The sequence below is a fragment of the Macrobrachium nipponense genome, chromosome 23 (assembly GCF_015104395.2).
Source record: "Macrobrachium nipponense isolate FS-2020 chromosome 23, ASM1510439v2, whole genome shotgun sequence".
In the NCBI taxonomy this organism is placed as follows: Eukaryota; Metazoa; Arthropoda; class Malacostraca; order Decapoda; family Palaemonidae; genus Macrobrachium; species Macrobrachium nipponense.
In genome coordinates, this window is record NC_061090.1 from 54,061,374 (window position 1) to 54,083,792 (window position 22,419).

Sequence of the window (22,419 nt, forward strand, 5' to 3'; positions counted from 1 at the left end):
TCTCTAACAGTAATTTCTGCGAGATTTTCCCCTAGTTACACCTTTCAATCAAGCCTTTTCGCTCTCTGTCTCTATCTCAGCGCTGAACAACCTCATAGGTCCCAGAGCTTGGCCTTTGTCCTGATCTCTATATTCCATACTGAGAACGAGCTTGTAATGAATAATATAGGTAGATATATCGCTTCATAATTTTAGACTGGGAGTTAACGTCTATATAAGCATTCCTAGTCAGTCGAGCAATAGCAATATTTAGCAGCAACCGACCAAATCCTGGCGATCTTCAGATGAACTTAAAAAAATATATCAACAAGTGCTTACTCATCAAAATAGAAAGAGTTGCCAAATTGTCTTTTTTCTCTTTCTTTCTTATTGCAATTGCATTTCTTTCGTTTGTCTATTCAGGCGAACTTGTTTACGACGTAAAGAGGAGGTCTTGAGGATGCACACTGTTGTTGTTGTTGTTGTTTTGTTTGTTTGTTTGTTTGTTTTTTTTTTTTTTTTTTTGTATAAAAAAACTATTGCGACGTCTTTGTCTGTCCGTCCGCACTTCTTCTATCCGGCCTCGGATCTTAAAAACTGCTGAGGCTAGAGGGCTGCAAATTGGTACGATGATCATCCACCAACCAGTCATCAAACATACTAAATTGCAGCCCTCTAGCCTCAGTAGAGTTCATTTTAAAGTTAGCCATGAGTTTGCGTCTGGCAACGCTTTAGAACAGGCCACCACTGGGCCGTGGGTCGCTAAAAGCTTCATGGGACACGGCTCATAAAGCATTATACACTCTACAGACATCTCGATATAAACTTGTTTATATCCGATACGAAAATCACGAATCCCAATGCCGCGTCCCTAGTCGTGACGTCACGCGAGAACGATGACGTCACTCGGTATAGGAATGCCGCCGAGCGGGGACCAGTAAGAACTAAGTGCTAAGGGAAGAAGAAGAAGAACCCTCTTTCTCACCATGACTTGGTAGCTTCCATCTCAAGCTGCTCAATTTGCCTGCTGCTGCGTTCTTGCATCATAACCGTTACTAACGTACTTCGCTGCTGTCATCCTTATCATTTGTCGCGTGACAGTCAGTGACAGTCAGTGCCAGTCTTCTTCATCAGAGGTAAGAGCTCTCTCTCTTTCTCTCCCTCGCTCTTGCCAAGGACGTGTACACCCCTGTGATATTCCAAAGTGTTCATCGAATATCTGCGAGGAAAAATTCTTAGCAGAGATCGATTCTGTTCGCAGGCGGATCTCTCGATTGCGTGAGCTTTTTTTTCTCTCTCTCTCTCTCTCTCTCTCTCTCTCTCTCTCTCTCTCTCTCTCTCTCTCTCTCTCTCTCTTTTATGGTCTTGAAGTGTTTATAGAGATATCACTTTTAATTTTCGTCGAGAAGTGTCGCAGCTTTGTCGAATGGGGCGGGTCGATAAACACACATATATACCATATCACCTTGGACGTTCCTGTGGAATTGAGTGATACCTTTCAAGAGACAGATGCGCTTACATTTTCTTTAAAGTGCTGCGGTTTCAGAGGAATAGCCTTTAGAGTGCGTACTTTATTTTTTAAGATGGCTTATTGAAAGCAGTTTATTGAGCAGTACGGGCTGCGTTTTTGTGATTCTTCCATTGTACATTAGTATTGCGCAGCGCAGTTGCACACGCGCACATAAATGTAACCTTATTAAGAGTGAGTGCATGATTTGAATACACACCTTTGTTTATTATGAGTACATACATACATACATGTAAGCTTATGGACAGCGTATGAATAATGACTGAATCACACGTCATTATAGATTAAGGGATGCATACATTCAAGTTGCATAACTGCATGTTACCTGAATTGGGCGTCAAGGCTGTATGCACATATATTCATGCCGGCACAAAGGTATGCATGCATGACTGTGCATATGCTATTAAGGCTTCGTATGCATAAATAACACATCTTCCTCAGTTTCACCACTCTGTCTGGTCAGTAAAAATTAAAGAAATGAAAATGGATGTTAGATTTCTCTTAAACGTAAAATACCCAGAGGTTTCGTGATGTCTGACTTAAATGTTTTTTTCAAAATGCGTTTTAAAATTATGAATTAGTGAAAATGAAGACAACAGAAATGATTGATACCTGAACTAGCTTATGTGATTTTTTATACTAAATCAATGTACCTTCGAATTATTTGATTTCAAGGCGACGCAATTGGATGATATTCACAAGAGATTTCTCACTCATTTAAAGGTTCCAAATCCTTTACGTGAACAGTGTATTAAGCACTGGTAGATAGTCGACTTTGGAGGGTCACAGCCATTGTGAAACGGGTCATAAAATTACCAACCTCTTTCTATGAGAATTCCAGAGCGCCATAAGGTTTATGCTACCCCCCATACCCCCCTCTCACGCCCACCACCCACCGGGTCACCTCTGTAGTTAAAAGCAAGTTACTGTATGATCTGTAGTAAAAATGTTCATTCATACGTTGAAATCTTGAAGAATCCTTATTCACTTGCTTACAGCTGCTCAAGTAAAGTAGACTGTCGGCAAAGCCATAAGGATGAAGACGTTCTAAATAATGACAATAATTGTCATTACACGTGCAGTGTAATGAGTGTCTAGACTACAACGGTCATTCTTTCTAGAGTAATACAAAACACTATATTTTTGATAAGTCATGCAAGTTAATAAAGAATTATTGAATTTAATTCAAGGCAGCTTCTTACAAATAACGAGATTTTATCAGATTCCTAATTCTTGAAATAGTAAAAAAAAATAATAATAAAAATCCATGAAAGTAAATTATTTCTCATGAGCAATTGATCATAAATTTGCAAATTTCAATGTTCACGCAGGCAAATAAAGTATGATTTAATTTAATTCAAGACAGCTTCTTACAAATAACGAGATTTCATCAAATTTCTACCGCTTGAAAACGTGAAAAAAATAATAATAATAAAAATTCCATGAAAGTAAATTATTTCTGATGAGTGAATGATCACAAATTTGCATATTTTAATGTTCATGCAAGCAAAGAAAGTATGATTTAATTTAATTCAACACAACTTCTTACAAATAATGAGATTTCCTCAAGTTTCTACCTCTGAAAACGTCAAAAAAAAAAACAATGAAAATAGATGATTTCTGACGACTGAATAATTATAAATTTGCATATTTTAATGTTTATAACACAGCTTCTTACAGATAATGAGATTTCGTCAAATTTCTACCTCTTGAAAACGTAAAAAAAAATCCATACAAGTAAATGATTTCTGATGAGCGAATGATAATAAATTTGCATATTTCAATGTTCATAACAGCCTCTTACAAATAATGAAATTTCATTTAATTTCTACCTCTTGAAAACGGCAAAAATAAAAATAATAAAAAAAAGTCCATGAAAGTAAATTATTTCTAATGAGCGAATGATCATAAATTTGTATATTTTAATGTTCACCGTCAACTCTTCCAGGTGTGTGTATATATCAGAGCATCACAAAAGGACGGGGGCTCGAACTCTTCAACTCTCCCGGGTGCGTGTATATCCGAGTAGGACGGGGGCTCGAACTCTGCCAAACCAACGATCCAACGATGGCCAGCGAAGTCATGCGGACTGTGGAGCAGAAGGTGTTGTCGGTCGAACAGTCTGAAGGACACGGTGCCAGGGTCAGACGCAGTATTGGCAGTAGAGAGGTTCGTGAATAGGGCCCCCCCGCAAAAAAATGGGTAGAAAGTTGCCCATTTAATATTATGCACGTTTATTCCTCTACTTGGAATGACGTACAATTTCCTGCTCAATATTCATCTAATTTCCTTACTTAAGAAAATTGTGTTCATTTCAAAAGTTGCTGAAATGTTGGCTTGTCTATGGCTTCTACAAGAGTCAATTATTTAAAGTGATTGATATTATGGCTTTTTTCATCTCTCTCTCTCTCTCTCTCTCTCTCTCTCTCTCTCTCTCTCTCTCTCTCTTCAGTATTAAGAATTATTTTAGTAGTTATTTAACTTTTTAATGACAGCATACACATATATACGAGACAAGGTCTCTCTCTCTCTCTCTCTCTCTCTCTCTCTCTCTCTCTCTGAAAAGAAATTTTCTATTTATTCTGTAATATTCAGGTGGGAAATACCAATGAAAAAATACCTTATCAGATATGACACATTTGAATCTCTGAATAATGTATAATGATAAAGATTTTATCTCACCGTCATTAAGAAATGATGACAGCTGTTTCTTTGTTAGGTAGAAAAAAAGCTGTCAGCTGATAATGGTTTCGGTTTCAAATTGTAATTCATATATATTATATATATATATATATATTATATATATATATATTATATATATAATAGTTAAATACCCCAATATATATATATAATTATATATATATATTGAAATATCTATAATATATATATATCATATATAATATATATATATACATATATATATATATAGATATATACATATATATATATATAATATATAGAATATATCTATATATAATATATAATATATATATATATATCGTACAAGGATTTGTGAAAACAATGTGGTATGCAAAATTAAATGATTTATTTCGATTTACTTTTCTCTTGGTTGATAACTAAGCTTATACAGCAACGTATAGATAAGACTAATTTCTAAGGCATTATTACCTTAATGTTAATCACCCTGTATTGTACTACATTTTTATCTATTTATTCTTTTCTTTTTTTAGTGAGATCTCTTCTTTCTGCATTTCCCTTTACTACCTCTTGCTTCTTCCTAATGAGCACCTAAATATTCTTTGGAAGCTTAAAGAATTTCAAGTCAGTGGCCATTTTGGTAGGCTTGATCCATATGAATATGTTTCATCTACTTAATAATAATAATAATAATAATAATAATAATAATAATAATAATAATAATAATAATAATAATAATAATAATATATTTGAAGGAGTCTCTCTTTCAAACAAGTCTTATTGAAAGATATTGCTGCATCAGCTGCATTCAACTTGTAAATAGTCTTATCTATTTTTCTAATAATAGCTTTCTCTCTGCGACTACAACTGGCGAGTATTGCGCCGATATTACTCATCAGGAGGAGTCAATTTCAAGGATAATGGTTACAAATTTATTTATTTGTCACAGTAAATGAACAAATAGGTCAAAATATAAGTAAATCTAGTGGCCAACGTTTCTCTCGGTATCATCCGAGCATGATCACGGCAGTTGATCGGAGCATACTGTTCGGTAGGGGTCACATTCTCTTTTATTATTTTTCTCAAAGCATCTTCGTCCTCACAGTGACGTGCGTGCATTCTTGCGTCGTAATACAGCTTGATCTTCTCATGGGGGTGGGGCTGCGGTCTCTCACTCTCGCCGCACCACCGATCCAGCGCTGTTCGGACTTCTTTATCAACAAGTCGATTCGAATACCTCTACACCCCAGCTGAATATCCCAGAAGTATCCCTGCGGACACACCTCGAGATATGTACGAAGAAGGGCCCATTCTCCACCCATAAAGGACAGATGTTCCGATAAAAGGACGGAGTCGCGATGGGTTCCCCTCTTGGTGTCCTATTCACCAACTTTTATATGGGCACTGTGGAAGAGAGAGTTCTCTCAAATATTAGAAAACCCCGAAAATGCGCAAGGTACATCGACAATATCTTTGTACAAGCCGAGGATGAGGAAGAGGTCGAAGCTGTCCGGCGCATGTTCCAGCAGTGTAGTTCGCTGAATTATAACGTCGAATTCAGCAACGAAGGCCAGCTCCCCTTTCTCGACGTCCTCGTCTCCAAGACCGACGATGGGCTAAAAACCTCGGTGTATACAAAGCAAACAAACTTAGGGCTTTGTCTGAATGGCGACAGCGAATGCCCTGTGCGGTTCAAGAACACCACAGTCAGGGCGTACATTCGGAGGGCCCTTACTCACTGTCCATCCTGGCAGGACACTCACAAAGAACTCGACCGAGTCACTCAGATGCTCGTTAATCACGGGTATCCGATTCAACTTGTTGATAAAGAAGTCCGAACAGCGCTGGATCGGTAGTAAGGCGAGAGTGAGAGACCGCAGCCCCACCCCCATGAGAAGATCAAGCTGTATTACAAAGCAAGAATGCACGCACGTCACCGTGAGGACGAAGATGTTTTGAGAAAAATAATCAGAGAATGTGACCCTTACCGAAGCCGACAAAGAACTAGAAATTGTAATTTATTACCAAAATCGACGCACCCGGGACCTTATTATGAAGAACAACCCGACCCCCCCAACAAGAGACCTCTTGAAACAGTCGAATGTAGTCTACCAATTCTTATGCCCCGTCGGTAGATGTCCCGGCTCTTACGTTGGTATGACTTCTATGAAACTGTCCAAGAGGATTTCTTGCCACGTACAAGAAGGAGCGATTAAAAACCATATCATGACAGCACACCAAGAAGTTATTTCCCGCGACGGTATTATCAAGAATATAAAGATAATAGGGATGTCTCCTGACCAGCGACGCTTGCTACTGCTCGAGGCACTCTTCATACAGCAAGAGAAGCCCTCATTGAATACGACGCAGGAAGTGCTCTTCCTCCCCACCAACTTAAGGAGACCTATGTGTATAAATAATACAAGTAATACCAGACCGAGCGACACCCCCAATCAAAGAATACCAGACGAGACTAGCAGCCCAGCAGCCAATGACATCGCGAGCCGTCGTGACACAAAAAACGCCCAGGGAAAAAAGGGGGGGGGCCATGCCCCATCCTCGACGGTCTGCTAGGCTGCAACATCGCGACCTTCAACGGCGAGAAGCGTCTTGAAGAAAACTTCCTTCAACCAATGGCGGGAGCGCATTGCGCCACCGGCCAATGAAAACGCAGCTAGCGGTTGACCTCCCGCTATATATTGAGTAGATCTTGACAGCACCAATAGATCACCTACGGGCCGAACAAGGGAAAGGCCAGTGCCAACAAGAAGTGTTGGCTTAATACAACAACAACAGCAACAACAACAGCACCAACAGTCTGCTCCGATCCACTGCCGTGATCATGCTCGAATGATACCGAGAGAAACGTTGGCCACTAGATTAACTTATATTTTGACCTATTTGTTCATTTACTGTGACAAATAAATTTGTAACCATTATCCCTGAAATTGACTCCTCCTGATGAATAATATCGGCGCAATACTCGCCAGTTGTAGTCGCAGAGAGAAAGCTATTATTAGAAAAATAGAGAAGACTATTTACAAGTTGAATGCAGCTGATGCGGCTATATCTTTCAATAGTAATAAATAATAATAATAACTTTGACTTTGGACGCTAGAACTTTAGATAAATATTATCTGTAAATAATAATAATAATAATAATAATAATAATAATAACATTAATTATTCATACAGCTACGCAGACTAGACCCATTCTGCTTCTGGACGAATTCAGCGTCCGCCATCCAGCCGGATTCCCCGACCATCCACACCGAGGGTTCGAAACTGTGACCTACATCACCAAAGGTGCCATACGACACGAGGACTCCAAAGGGAACTGTGACACCATTCAAAAGGGAGACCTCCAGGTAATTAAGTTCGTCTTTACCTGGGATTCTTGTGTCAGGTCTCGTTGCTGGAGATGAGGACGTCGATGATGGGCAGCTTATGGTTTTTTTCGCTTTGCTCGGGAGTAAGCCTCATAAACTACTTTTGTTGTTATTGTTGTTGTTGTTCTTGATGGGGGTGCCTACAAACTACTTTGTTGCTCTTGTTGTTGTTGTTGTACTTGTTGTTCTTGTTCTTGCTGGGGTTACCTACAAACTACTATGTTGCTGTTGTTGTTGTTGTTCTTGTTGGAGGTGCCTACAAACCATTTTGTTGTTGTTGTTCTTCTTCTTCTTATTCTTCTTCTTGTTGGAGGTGCCTACAAACCACTATGTTGTTGTTTTTGATGTTGTTCTTGTTCTTGTTCTTGTTGGAGGTGCCTACAAACCACTTTGTTGTTGTTATTGTTGTTGTTGTTCTTGTTGGGGGCCCATTCAAACTACTTTGTTGCTGTTGTTGTTGTGTTGTTGTTGTTGTTGTTGTTCTTGTTGGGGGTGCCTACAAACTACTTTCTTGCTGCTGCTGTTGTTGTTGTTCTTACTGTTACTGTTCTTGGTGTGGGGGCGTTGTAGGAAAGGTCTATGAAAAAGCCTAGAAATATCTGAAATAGGTGTTTTGCGTTGAGATAAAGATACAGGAATTTTAGGATGTGATATTTCTGATTTATATATTAGAATGAAAATGTCAAAAATAAATAATGTGCATGTTAATCAGTATAGAACAATAATTTCTAATAAAATATAGCGCATTTATTTTAATTTTCGTAGGTGAACAATGCGCTATTTGACCGTAGGTTTTAGCATGCGCACTAGTAAGCTGGAGGTCGGATCACGTCCTGTTACTATTGTTATGGAGACTGTTGTTAAATGAGTTACCGGATTTTATTAGTTAGCTTTCAGTGCTACTGTTAGTAATGAGCTGAAATTTGTTATGTTAACTCTAAATGCTGCTGTTAATTAGAGAACGGAAGTGTAATTGTTATTCTCACTACTTCCGTTAATAGTAAACTATGATACATAATATTGCTTTTACATGCATGCATACATACATACATACATATATACATACATACATACATACACACACACACACACACACACACACACATATATATATATATAATATATATATATATATATATATATATATATATATATATATATATGGTTATTTCATTACAACTGATAAAGGAAAACGAAGTAATACATTTTTTTTTGTCTCTAACATTTTTCCTTATTTGCTTTCTTCTAACATTGATCCCACGCCTCTTCTTCTTCTTCTTCTTCTTCTTCTTCTTCTTCTTCTTCTTCTTCTTCTTCTTCTTCTTCTTCTTCTTCTATCCTTTGTAAAGAGCCATGGGGCTGCACTCCACGAAATATCTAATCGGACAAATCCAATATCTCTTGGCAGTGGATGACGGCTGGTCGAGGGGTGGTACATTCTGAAATGCCAGCTTCCAACGAAGCTTCAGGTCTCCAGCTTTGGGTCAATCTCAAATCCTCCGAGAAGACAGTAGAAGCAGGTAATGCTCTTTTATACGACTTGTGATAAATTTGGTAAGAGTTATTTATCAAAGCAGTATTAAAGTAAGTTGCTGTATGATATTGATCGTGGGAAAAGTATAGCTAATGATTGTCGAGACTAAAGAAAGCAATAATATTTGACTTGTGTTAAATTTGATAAACTTGTATCTGGTAAAGTTGATAACAGTTATTTATCAAAAAAGCATTAAAGTAAGTTGGTGTATGATATAGATCGTAGGAAAAGTATAGCTAATGATTTTCTGTCAATAACAGTCGGGGATAACGAAAGTTAGAAATGGGGTAATGATATTTGACTTGTGATAAATTTGATAAATTTGTATCTGATAAAGTTGATAAAAGATATTTTTCAAAAAAGTATTAAAATAAGTTTGTGTGTAATATTGATCATAAGAAAAGTATAGCTCATGATTTTCTGTGCGTAAAAGTCGAGACTAAAGAAAATAATAATATTTGACTTGTGATAAATCTGTATACGATAAATTTGATCAAAGATATCTATCAAAAATGTATTAAGATAAGTTACTGTATGACATTCATCGTGGGAAAGGTATAGATACTAATTTTTTGTAAGTAAAAGTCGAGACTAAAGAAAACAATATCTGACTTGTGATAAATTTGATAAATTTGTACCTGATAAATTTATTAAAAGTTATTTATCAAAAAAGTATTAAAGTAAGTGGGTGTATAATACTGCCCATAGAAAAAGTATAGCTAATGATTTTCTGTCAATAAAATTCGAGGATAAAGAAGTTTACAATTGGGAAAATGATATCTGACTTGTGGTAAATTTGACAAATAAGAGTCTTCTTAATGTGGTTTATCAAAGTACGTAAGTTAGTGGTTAGTTTGGATAACAGGAATAAGATATCGAAATAAATATATGTGAATAAAAGTGTAATATATATATATATATATATATATATATATATATATATATATATATATATATATATATATCTATATATATATATATATATATATATATATATATATATGTCATATCACATTACCCGTGATTCATATACATACCTCGAGCTACAATGTCCTTTAATATCTAATTCGCTCTACCTCGGAATTAATATATTTTCATATATGCTTAACCGAAGGGGAATACATGATAATAGATTTGCCTGGTCCCAGGCGCGAACCCAAGAAGGCATACAAAGTCCAGGACGTCAGTGGAAGCTTTTACCTGCCCCACCACCGCGAGAGGCATATAAGTTTATGTCGTCTCTCACCCTCAAATACCTTTCGCGCTCAGGTAATTCGTTGGTTTTGGAGACAACATCAACCCTCTGACGTCCTGGATTTGTATGGCTTCTTGGGTTCGCGCCTGGGACCAGGTAAATCTATTATCGTGTAAAAAATTCCCCTTCAGTTAAGCATATATGAAAATATAATTAATTCCGAGGTAGAGCGAATTAGTATTAAAGGACATTGTAGCTCGATGTATATATATATATATATATATATATATATATATATATATTTATATATATTTGTAATCTTAATGTGGTGTATTAAAGTAATTTTGTGATTTATTTTGATAATGGAAAAAGTATTGCCAAAGAATTATCTGTGAATAAAAGTGGAAACCAAAGGCAATTTTCTTTGGGAATATAACATTTACCTTTTCGCTTACTCGGGGAGTAAGCCTACAAACTACTTTGTTGTTGTTGTTGTTGTTGTTGGGGGTAGGAAAGCCGAAGAAAGTCTGAAGAAGCGCATGTTAAACAGTAAAGAAAAATTATTCCTAATAAAGTATAGGATATCTATTTTAATTTTCGTTGGTGAAACAACGCTCTATTTGACTGTAGATTTTAACACGAGCCCCGAGTAAGCTGGAGGTCTGATCACGCCCTTTTCTACTTAATGATCATTTTAAACGGGGAATACTTCGGTATTATTGCCATGGGGACAGAAATAAGCATAAAAAATCGATTCAAAAAGCAAAATTTACCTTCTGCAAAAAAAGGGGGGGGGGGAGGATACAGTGTAATTTTTCTTCCATAAATCAAATTCTTTCCACTTGAAAGATTATAATGACAATAACGGTTAATTAATTCCTCTTTGACTTCTCCCAACAGGATATCAGGGTCTGCTGGCATCCCAGATTCCTACGGCGACGCTTGATGGGATCAGGGTTAAGGGTAAAATATCTTTTGGTCGTTTTTGGATTAGTCCTCTTTTGACTGATCCGATTTTACGAATTTGGTTTGTACTTCGGAAAGAATTGAAAGTACATCGTTATAGGTTATATATCTTTATAATCACACGCGCACTCAGACACACACAACTGAAATCACAAATTGAAGTCACTAACTGAAGTCATAAACTGAAGTCACCAGCTGAAATCACAAACTGTAGTCACAAACTGAAGTCACAAACTTAAGTCACTAACTGAAATCACCAACTGAAGTCACGAACTAAAGTCACCAACTAATGTCAGTGACTATAGTAAAAAAAATTAAGTCACTAACTAAAGTCACCAACTGATGTTACAAACTGAAGTTAAAAGATGAAGTCACTAACTAAAGTCACCAACTGATGTTACAAACTGAATTTTAAAAATGAAGTCACTAACTAAAGTAAGAAAAATGAAGTCACTAATTCAAATCACTAACTGAAGTCACAAACTGAATTCAAAAAATGAAGTCACTAACTAAAGTCATTAACTGAAGTCACAACAGTCATCTGGTTACGTTTGTAACAGAACTGACGACTGTTACAAAAGATATTGTGTTTTTTTTTTTACTTATTTATGAGCTGTTTTCTTTCTTATCTTTTCTCAGTTGATTCTTGGTCATTTGCATAGTTACAGCAATAATTGTTAGGGTAATTCCGGTTGTCTTCAGGTTTCTGATAATTGCTTATGTATGCAGGACTTTCCCCACATCGCCGGGTCCACTCTCTCTCTCTCTCTCTCTCTCTCTCTCTCTCTCTCTCTCTCTCTCTCGCTTATACCAGCTTAATGACCGTCTCTTTGCAGTCATTGCCGGAAGTTGCATGGACGTGATTTCACCCATACGCACGCGCACGCCCGTCTACTACCTAATCTTCACGATGGATCCCGGGAGTAAATTCACACAACCGTTGCCAATGGACTGGAACGCCTTCATCTACATATTGTCAGGAACCATCGGAGTTGGTAAGAGTTTTTTTTAGTTTTTCCGCCCTTCATTCTGTCCTCCCTCAGATAAAAAAAAAAAAACTACTGAGGTTAGAGGGCTGCAAATTGGCATGTTGATATAATCCACCCTCCAATCACCAAACATACCAAATTGCAACCCTCTAGCATCAGTAGTTTTTATTTGATTCAAAGATAGAGTTAGCCATGGATCGTATATTTGGCAGAGCTTTCCGGAGGCGTGGGACGCACCCCTCCTACTTTACAGCATCTGGCGAGCAACTGAAACGCTACCTGTCATACCTAATGGTTTTATACAGTATTATACGATTCGATTCAAGGGAGAAACTTATGTTTTTTTCCTGGAAAAAAAAATGAATTTAATATGTCGTCATTTCTATATATATATATATATATATATATATATATATATATATATATATATATATGTATATATATATATATATATATATATATATATATATATATATATTTTCTTTCTCTCTCTCTAACAGGAGATTACGACAACTTAGTGGAAAGCGGGCCACACCACACCCTAGTTCTCAGTAACGGCAGCGCCGTTAATATGATCAACACCTCGGACGAAAAAGCTAATTTCGTTCTTATTGCTGGTAAGAGGATTCGATTCTCTCTCTCTCTCTCTCTCTCTCTCTCTCTCTCTCTCTCTCTCTCTCTCTCTCTCTCAAAAGTCTGTTAGCTAAGAAGCTTTTTTTTCCTGAGCGTCTATGGTTAAAAATCTTCTTTATATTAAAAGTATATATCCTGGTAAATCAATTTTTTTTTACGATCCACTTTCAAGAGTATGTCATCATTAAGTCTGTTTCCTAGAATACCTTCAGTAAGGTATTGCCGTCAGTTTACCTTGCCCGGTACACTGTAGGTATTGTTCAACGTTCTTTGCAGTGTTCCTTCGGCCCCTGGCTGCAACGCCTTTCATTCTTTTGACTGCACCTCCGTTCATATTCTATCTATTCCATCTGACTTTCCACCCTCTCTAGCAATTATTTAAAGGTGAAACTGCAATGGTTTCTTCCTGTTACGCATTTGTAACCCTTTTCTCAGTTTTCCCTTTAGCGTTGAATGACCTCATAGGTCCTAGACCTAGCGCAATAAAAATTTTGAGAGTGGATTCACAATTACAGGTAATATGTACATTATGTCCACGAGCATTAGGTCTTACCGAAAAAAAAAAGAAATAAAACAAAAAGTGAATAAAAAGCATCTTTCCAGGCCAGCCCATAGGCGAACCAGTCATCCAGCAGGGGCCCTTCGTCATGAACACCCAAGAGGAGATCCAGCAAGCCTTCCAGGACTACCACCTGAGACAGAACGGCTTCGAGAGATATCCCCCAACGAAGCCATCTCCCGTTGGTCTCTGCAACGTCAGACGTTAGGCTGTTGCAGAAAGCAACTTTTTTTTGTAGTTGCAGGAAGTATTTCCCTCATTACAGCTGACTGCAGCTTATTGTAGATGTGTGTAAAAAAAGTTTTTAGTGTCCTGTTACCTCTTCCCAGTGCAAGGTGCTTCGTTTTGTCTTGCTGGGCCAAGCTGAGATTTTTCTGGTTATTTTGGTTCTCTCTTTATATTGTCTCCTCCTCCTCCTCCTCCTCCTCCTCCTCTTCTTCTTCTTCTTTTTCTTCTTCTTCTTCTTCCTCTTCTTCTTCTTCTTCTTCTCCTCCAGCGGTTTCCGTTTTGCAACTTAGAGTTCACAGATATGACCTTCACATGTGCGTGATCACCTTCATGAATATTTGATTGCTAGGGTGTTTTATTAACTATATTCTCTTACAGTTCTGTTAAAGATAAGTTTGACTTTTTTTACTTTTGTAATTTACGACTGCAATAAACACACAAACGCATACAAACACACACAATACAAGTGAATCATTTGTCATTACAAGAGTACAACCTCCATTTCAAAATGAGAAAGGCTCCAGACTAATCAGTATCAAGAGTTCACAGGATTCCATCAGTCTATCCTTCGTTTCAAACTCAAATTTTGGAACTCCAAACTTTCTTCCGTGTTCATAGATTCTGGGTTCATTCAAGTCTCGGTTACCCTTACCAAAAGGAGGAAGCCTTGTCAGGATTTCATAGATTGTTTATGAAGTTGCTTTTCAATTTATATTAAAACGCTGCTCATTTATCTTTGTTCTTGGGAGTATTGAAATGGCTCAGAGATCTTCCGTATGTTTATTTCTAATTTCAGATTATTCGAATATTGTGATAAATAGCAGTTTAAAAGAATCTATTCAATAAATTACAAAGCATTTATCTTACGCCCCGTCAAGAAGCATTTATTTTCCGTAGAACCCTGAAAATAAAAAGGCAAAAAATTAATCATTCAAGAAGAACAGGTTCTTGATTTTTATCTCCAAGTATAATAAGTGGTTTTGGTCTAAAATTTGATTAAAAAAAAAAAGACTAGATATTAAATAATTGATACTGAATACTGGATATGAAATGAGTGATGCTGGATAGTCAGTGCCAAATCAAAGGTCCTTTATAGGGCCTGTTGTTTTTTTTTTTTTGTTTTTTTTTTTTGGGGGGGGCGCTGGCGGGGGGAGGCGGTTAATATAATCAGCCGATATCATTGTAACCAAAAGGAGCTACAACCAGTTACGAAAAGTTCAAATGATATTATCTCTCAACTTGAAAAAAAAAAAAAAAAAAAAAAAAAACTTTTGACCATACAAAACTTAATAATGAAAAGTGCGACAAAAAATGTTTTTACTCATTATTAATATCAACAATACTGGTATCAGTGTGCTAAATGGTCTGGTATTCAAGCAAAAGACCAATATTACGGAAATAAGGTAAAACTCCTGATTATTATCATAATTATTATTCACTTTTGGATGCCATTTCCTCACAGAAGATTCATCCACGATTCTGTAGCTATTTTATTTATTATTATTATTATTATTGTATACTTAGGAAGCAGACCCTCTCTCAAGCATACTTTATTAAAAGTAATGGCTACTTCAGCAGCGTTACACTTGTAGAGATTCTTCTCTATTTTGCGAATAGCGGCTTTTTCCGTGCTACTTAAACAGGCTAGTAGAGCGCCTATAGAGGTCATGGTAAAATACAGGGTCAAAATAGGTGTATATATTTTGAATTTTACAGATAAACTATGATACCATAGTCTCAAAGTCATTAACGATTTTCTCTCTCTCTCTTTCTTAAAGCGAGCTTTCGTCTGGAGCTGCCAGACATCCTCGGGCTGGGAAGCTGAGGGTGGACTGATCTTGGTGCGTTGTTGTTGTATTAAGCCAACACTTTTCTTGTTGGGGCACGGGAGGGCCTTTCCCTTGTTCGGCCCGTAGGTGATCTAGGTCCTTGGTGCGTTGTTGTTGTTGTTTAGGATTAAGCTGGCTTTATGCCAGCACGGGCTCTTGCTCATAGAGCAGCCCGTAGGTCATTTGAATTTTTGGATGTGGAAAGGTGATTTTTAAGGATATGAGGTGAGCCTTTATTTATGATTCTATGGGTTATGCACGTGAAATGGTATGATTTGAAAAGGAAAGGAAAGGTGAACAGGCAAGGTTACAAACCCCTTTAAACCCTAAGGTACCCATTAGTAGAAGATAAAGATCGATAGTAGCGAGTCCTGGCGAGTCGGAGATAGCCAGTAATGAAATCGAAAAGTTTATAGTCGTAGAAAAACGGAAAAAAAAGCACATTAATCTATGGAGTTCAAGTACCATATTTCACTTACGAGAAATTAGAATAAGAGCACCGATCGTTAGTAATAGAGATTCGGCGAGAGAAAAACGAAATATTATAGTTCCTAGAGAAAGCAAAACAAAAGTAAACAACAGCTTAAGCGGTAGTTTAGAGTGACAGTTGAAATATTCGGTCGTTAGACGTTAGGCGGCCGAAAAACGGAGGGAAAGGAGGATTGTTTAGTAAGAGAAAAAGCAGTTAATGCTACAAACAGCACTTCTCACGAAGGAGGTCATCTGGGAGACTGCTCTCTAGGTCCAACAGAACGTGGACGAGCTCAGAGAAACAGTTTGATGATCGTTCTATAGCTCAACATAATTATAATGCTGTTCTGGAGTCCTGAAACGAAATTCTGATTGGAGGAAGTCATCTGGAAGGGAGATCTCAAAATTGAGGGCTTCTTCGAAGATCTCTCCAAAAAGTCCGTCCGTCCTCCTTATATCTGTGGCTGACAGCAGGGGGTCTGCCCCATGCTTGTCTCCTATTGGCTGGTGGCGGTGAGTCTTGTTTTCATTGGCTGCCTGAGCCAGGTCTCAAGCCACTTTCTTCGGGCCGATGGTTTGCGTTGCAGCATATCCTGCAGCCGCCTGGACCTCCTAAGCGACGTAGCGACGCTGTAACATTGATGGGCGTTGCGCTACACTGTGGGACGTCACGGCTACTTTAATTTCCATCGGCTGCAGGAGTACCCTCGTTCGGGGGTCGTTGTATACCATAGAGTTTGTCATGATCGGTGGTGTCATTGTTTGGTGGCAGGTCTTCTTATACTCGTAGGGAGGAGAAATTCTTCCTGCGTCGTATTCAGATTAGGTTTTATTTGCTGGATGAGTAGCGCCTCCAGCAGGCGCAACCGACGGGCATCAGGGGCCTTCCCGATGATCTTCGTGTTCTTTATGATGACATCTCGGGAGATGGCCTCGTGATGTTTGGTGCGGGCGTGATTCTTTATAGCCCCCCTCTTGGGCGTGGCACGAGAGTCTCTTCGACAGTCGCATGGTAGTCATACCTACGTAGGCGCCGCTGCATTCGCGGACTGGGCATGTATACTGGTACACTACATGCGTCTGCTTCAGGGGTTCTCGTGCCTGTGGAGAGGGGTTATTTTTCATAAAAAGATGGCGCGTCCTCCGATTCTGGTAATATAGTGATTAGGTCGATATTCTTGGTGTCGTCAGTCGGGGATACATTATCAGAAATAATTTTCTTAATGGCGTCCTCTTCTTCACGGTAATGGGAACTCATGAAGGCTTTGTAGTACAGCTTGATATTATCCTGGGGGCGGGGCTGCGGGCTCTCACTACCGTACATTTCTCCAGGGCTGTGCGGACTTCCTTGCTAATTAATTTATTTTGAGTACCCGTTATTCACAAGTACTTGGGAGGCGCGGTCGAGTTCCTGGTGAGTGTCCTGCCAGGTTGAGCAGTGGGAGAAGGCCCTCCTGACGAAGGCCCTGACGGTGGTGCTTTTGAATCTGGCGGGGCACTCGCTGTCTCCGTTGAGGCAAAGTCCTAAATTGGTTTTTCTTTGTGTAGACTGAAGTACGGAGACCGTCTTCCGTCTTGCTTACAAGGACGTCGAGGAAGGGGAGCCGATCGTCGGAGCTGCGTTCGACTGTGTAGTTCAGCACACTACACTGCTGAAATGCTTGACGGAGGGCTTCTACCTCATCCTCGGCGTCGACTTGCACAAAGATGTCGTCAATATAACGTCCATATCTGCGGGGTTGCTGCATCCTGGCAAAGACCCGTTCCTCCACGGTGCCCATATAAAAGTTAGCGAAGAGAACCCCCAGTGGGGAGCCCATCGCCACGCCGTCCTTTTGGCGGAACATCTGGCCACGGTGGGTGGAGAAAGGGGCCTTCTTCGTGCATATCTCCAGCAGCGTACGGAGCGAGGCTTCCGGTATGTTGAGGGGCGCCGTCGACTGATTCCTGTAGACACGATCAAGGATTATATCTATGGTTTCGTCGACAGGCACGTTCGTAAATAGGGACTCTCTACATCCAGCGAGGCGATAATCCCGGTACCAGGGGCGTCCTTGATGGCTTCTAAGAACTCTGCCGAAGACTGCAGGCTGTACCGACTCGGGACGTAAGGGGTCAAAATTTGGTTGAGGCGTTTAGCCAGGCGTACGTAGGGGCGGGCGTCTGGCTGATGATCGGCCGGAGGGGGTTTCCTTGCTTGTGGTTTTTACATTGCCATATAAATAACCCAGCTGTAGTCTCCTTGTATGGGCGGGAGGTGCACAGCATTTGTTGCAGCATTCACTGCGCTGATGACTCCGTTAGCCTCCCTCTTGATGTCGTCTGTCGGGTTCCTCGTCAGGCGCTCGAACTTGCTCTCGTCAGACAAAATAGCATCCAGCTTCTCGTGATATTCGGCAGTATCAATCAAGACGAAGGCTGCTGTCTTGTCCGCGCGTCGCACCGTGATGTTCACTTTCTCCTTCAGTTCCTTCGCTGCTTTCTTCATCTCCTTGGTGAGGATCCCGCTGGAGTGCGAGCCCCTCTCTGTAAGAGCTTCAGCAAGTAGGAGGGGTGAAGGGCGTCGGTAGTTTCTCACGGTGCTCCGGGCTTCGAGTTGCTGGATGGAGTCTAGGAGCAACTCGATTTCGAGTCTCTTGTCATGAGGCCTGGGTCTCGAAATGAAGTGGCAATTAAGACCAGCTTCAGAAGGGCGTCTTGATCGGGAGTGGGGTCGTAATCGGTAAGGTTAATGTATCTTGGGTTCGTTCAGGGATGCGGAGTTTGCCGCCGTTCAGGGAGATGAGCTTGCGCAGGCACCTCTCATCCGCTGTTTTATGTCGTCCTCCTGAAGGCGGACGAGGCTTCTCTCGATGTTCCCAGGGTACGTTGTTCCTCTCCTACTGGGTTGTCTACATCCATGGGTATGTCACGTTCAGGATTTTCAAATTCGGTGTCGTCCAGTCCATGACTACCTTCCTCTCGAAGGGCACCAGGACGTACTGCTATAGGTTCCTCTCCTACTCCACTGGTGCCGGGGCTGCTTCTCACTCTCTCCCACTCCTGCCGCAGAGAGTGAGAAGCAGCCCCGGCACCAGTGGAGTAGGAGAGGAACCTATAGCAGTACGTCCTGGTGCCCTTCGAGGAGGAAGGTAGTCATGGACTGGACGACACCGAATTTGAAAATCCTGAACGTGACATACCCATGATGTAGACAACCCGGGGGGGTTAGAGAGGAACCAACGTACCCTGGAACATCGAGAGAAGCCTCGTCCGCCTTCAGGAGGACGACATAAAACAGCGGATGAGAGGTGCCCTGCGCAAGCTCATCTCCCTGAACGGCGGCAAACTCCGCATCCCTGAACGAACCCAAGGATACATTAACCTTACCGATTACGACCCCACTCCCGATCAAGACGCCCTTCTGAAGCTGGGTCTTAATTGCCACTTCATTTCGAGACCCAGGCCTCATGACAAGAGACTCGAAATCGAGTTGCTCCTAGACTCCATCCAGCAACTCGAAGCCCGGAGCAACCGTGAGAACTACCGACGCCCTTCAACCCCTCCTACTTGCTGAAGCTCTTACAGAGAGGGGCTCGCACTCCAGCGGGATCCTCACCAAGGAGATGAAGAAAGCAGCGAAGGAATGAAGGAGAAAGTGAACATCACGGTGCGACGCGCGGACAAGACAGCAGCCTTCGTCTTGATTGATACTGCCGAATATCACGAGAAGCTGGATGCTATTTGTCTGACGAGAGCAAGTTCGAGCGCCTGACGAGGAACCCGACAGACGACATCAAGAGGAGGCTAACGGAGTCATCAGCGCAGTGAATGCTGCAACAAATGCTGTGCACCTCCCGCCCATACAAGGAGACTACAGCCTGGGTTATTTATATGGCAATGTAAAAACCCACAAGCAAGGAAACCCCCTCCGGCCGATCATCAGCCAGACGCCCGCCCCTACGTACACCTTGGCTAAACGCCTAAACCAAATTTTGACCCCTTACGTCCCGAGTCGGTACAGCCTGCAGTCTTCGGCAGAGTTCTTAGAAGCCATCAAGGACGCCCCTGGTACCGGGATTATCGTCTCGCTGGATGTAGAGTCCCTATTTACGAACGTGCCTGTCGACGAAACCATAGATATAATCCTTGATCGTGTCTACAGGAATCAGTCGACGGCGCCCCTCAACATACCGGAAGCCTCGCTCCGTACGCTGCTGGGATATGCACGAAGAAGGCCCTTTCTCCACCCACCGTGGCCAGATGTTTCCGCCAAAAAGGACGGCGTGGCGATGGGCTCCCACTGGGGGTTCTCTTCGCTAACTTTTATATGGGCACCGTGGAGGAACGGGTCTTTGCCAGGATGCAGCAACCCCGCAGATATGGACGTTACATTGACGACATCTTTGTGCAAGTCGACGCCGAGGATGAGGTAGAAGCCCTCCGTCAAGCATTTCAGCAGTGTAGTGTGCTGACTACACAGTCGAACGCAGCTCCGACGATCGGCTCCCCTTCCTCGACGTCCTTGTAAGCAAGACGGAAGACGGTCTCCGTACTTCAGTCTACACCAAAGAAAACCAATTTAGGACTTTGCCTCAACGGAGACAGCGAGTGCCCCGCCAGATTCAAAAGCACCACCGTCAGGGCCTTCGTCAGGAGGGCCCTCTCCACTGCTCAACTGGCAGGACACTCACCAGGAACTCGACCGCGCCCCCTCCCAATACTTGTGAATAACGGGTACTCAAATAATTAATCAGCAAGGAAGTCCGCACAGCCCTGGAGAAATGGTACGGTAGTGAGAGCCCGCAGCCCCGCCCCCAGGATAATATCAAGCTGTACTACAAAGCCTTCATGAGTTCCCATTACCGTGAAGAAGAGGACGCCATTAAGAAAATTATTTCTGATAATGTCCCCGACTGACGACACCAATGAATATCGACCTAATCATATATTACCAGAATCGGAGGACGCGCGATCTTTTTATGAAAAATAACCCCTCTCCACAGGCACGAGAACCCCTGAAGCAGACGCATGTAGTGTACCAGTATACATGCCCCAGTCCGCGAATGCAGCGGCGCCTACGTAGGTATGACTACCATGCGACTGTCGAAGAGACTCTCGTGCCACGCCCAAGAGGGGGCTATAAAGAATCACGCCCGCACCAAACATCACGAGGCCATCTCCCGAGATGTCATCATAAAGAACACGAAGATCATCGGGAAGGCCCCTGATGCCCGTCGGTTGCGCCTGCTGGAGGCGCTACTCATCCAGCAAATAAAACCTAATCTGAATACGACGCAGGAAGAATTTCTCCTCCCTACGAGTATGAGAAGACCTGCCACCAACAATGACACCACCGATCATGACAACTCTATGGATGACAACGCCCCCGAACGAGGTACTCCTGCAGCCGATGGAAATCAAAGTAGCCGTGACGTCCCACAGCGTAGCGCAACGCCCATCAATGTTACAGCGCCGCTTAGGAGGTCCAGGCGGCTGCAGGATATGCTGCAACGCAACCATCGGCCCGCAAGAAAGTGCTTGAGACCTGGCTCAGGCAGCCAATGAAAACAAGACTCACCGCCACCAGCCAATAGGAGACAAGCATGGGGCAGACCCCTGCTGTCAGCCACAGATATAAGGAGGACGGACACCGCACCAAGATCAGTCCACCCTCAGCTTCCCAGCCCGAGGATGTCTGGCAGCTCCAGACGAAAGCTCGCTTTAAGAAAGAGAGAGAGAGAGAGAGAGAGAGAGAGAGAGAGAGAGAGAGAAAATCGTTAATGACTTTGATGACTATGGTATCATAGTTTATCTGTAAAATTCAAATATATACACCTATTTTGACCCTGTATTTTACATGACCTCTATAGGCGCTCTACTAGCCTGTTTGTAAGTAGCACGGAAAAAGCCGCTATTCGCGAAAAATAGAGAAGAACTCTACAAGTGTAACGCTGCTGAAGTAGCCATTACTTTTAATAAAGTATTATTATTATTATTATTATTATTTATGGGGTCTGAAAATAAAACACATAATTTCCGATCTAACTCACCGTGTCCACCAAATCCTCCTCCTCCGTAACTTCCTCCTCCACCTCCGCCGTAGCCTCCTAACCCTCCTCCTCCAAACCCGCTTCCTTTGCCTCCAAATCCTCCCCCTCCGTAACCTCCTCCATATCCTCCTCCACCTCCACCGTAGCCTCCAAATCCTCCTCCTCCACCGTAACGTCCGCCTCCTCCTCCAAATCCTCCTCCTCCTCTTCCACCGTAGCCTCCAAATCCTCCACCGTAACCTCCTCCTCCTCCACCGTAGCCTCCTCTCCTCCTCTTCCCCACCATAGCCTCCATATCCTCCACCGTAACCTCCTCCTCCTCCACCGTAGCCTCCAAATCCTCCACCGTAACCTCCTCCTCCTCCTCCACCGTAGCCTCCAAATCCTCCTCCTCCTTTGCCTCCATACCCAGATGACCCAGCATTCCCG

The 22,419-nt window shown here is 41.5% G+C and overlaps 2 protein-coding genes across 2 annotated transcripts in view; one reads left to right on the forward strand and one right to left on the reverse strand.

The window, feature by feature from the left end:
• Positions 1–1,128: 1,128 nt before the first annotated feature.
• Positions 1,129–14,124, forward strand: LOC135200941 (uncharacterized). Its single transcript, XM_064229717.1, is given in 9 exon segments — positions 1,129–1,257; positions 3,456–3,676; positions 7,361–7,379; positions 7,382–7,533; positions 8,963–9,074; positions 11,184–11,246; positions 12,086–12,244; positions 12,739–12,855; positions 13,475–14,124. Coding segments are annotated over 8 exon segments (888 nt in total). The 5' UTR covers positions 1,129–1,257; positions 3,456–3,574; the 3' UTR covers positions 13,639–14,124.
• A 300-nt stretch (positions 14,125–14,424) lies between these two features.
• The window catches only part of LOC135200950 (uncharacterized), an 8,695-nt gene continuing 700 nt past the window's right edge, over positions 14,425–22,419 (reverse strand). The window contains exons 2-4 of the mRNA XM_064229727.1: positions 22,301–22,419; positions 21,991–22,230; positions 14,425–14,559 (exon numbers count right to left, since the gene is read on the reverse strand). The exon at positions 22,301–22,419 is cut by the window's right edge and continues 47 nt beyond it. Coding sequence (XP_064085797.1) covers positions 14,543–14,559; positions 21,991–22,230; positions 22,301–22,419 — 376 coding nt within the window. The 3' untranslated portion in view covers positions 14,425–14,542. The remainder of the gene's footprint in view (positions 14,560–21,990; positions 22,231–22,300) is intronic.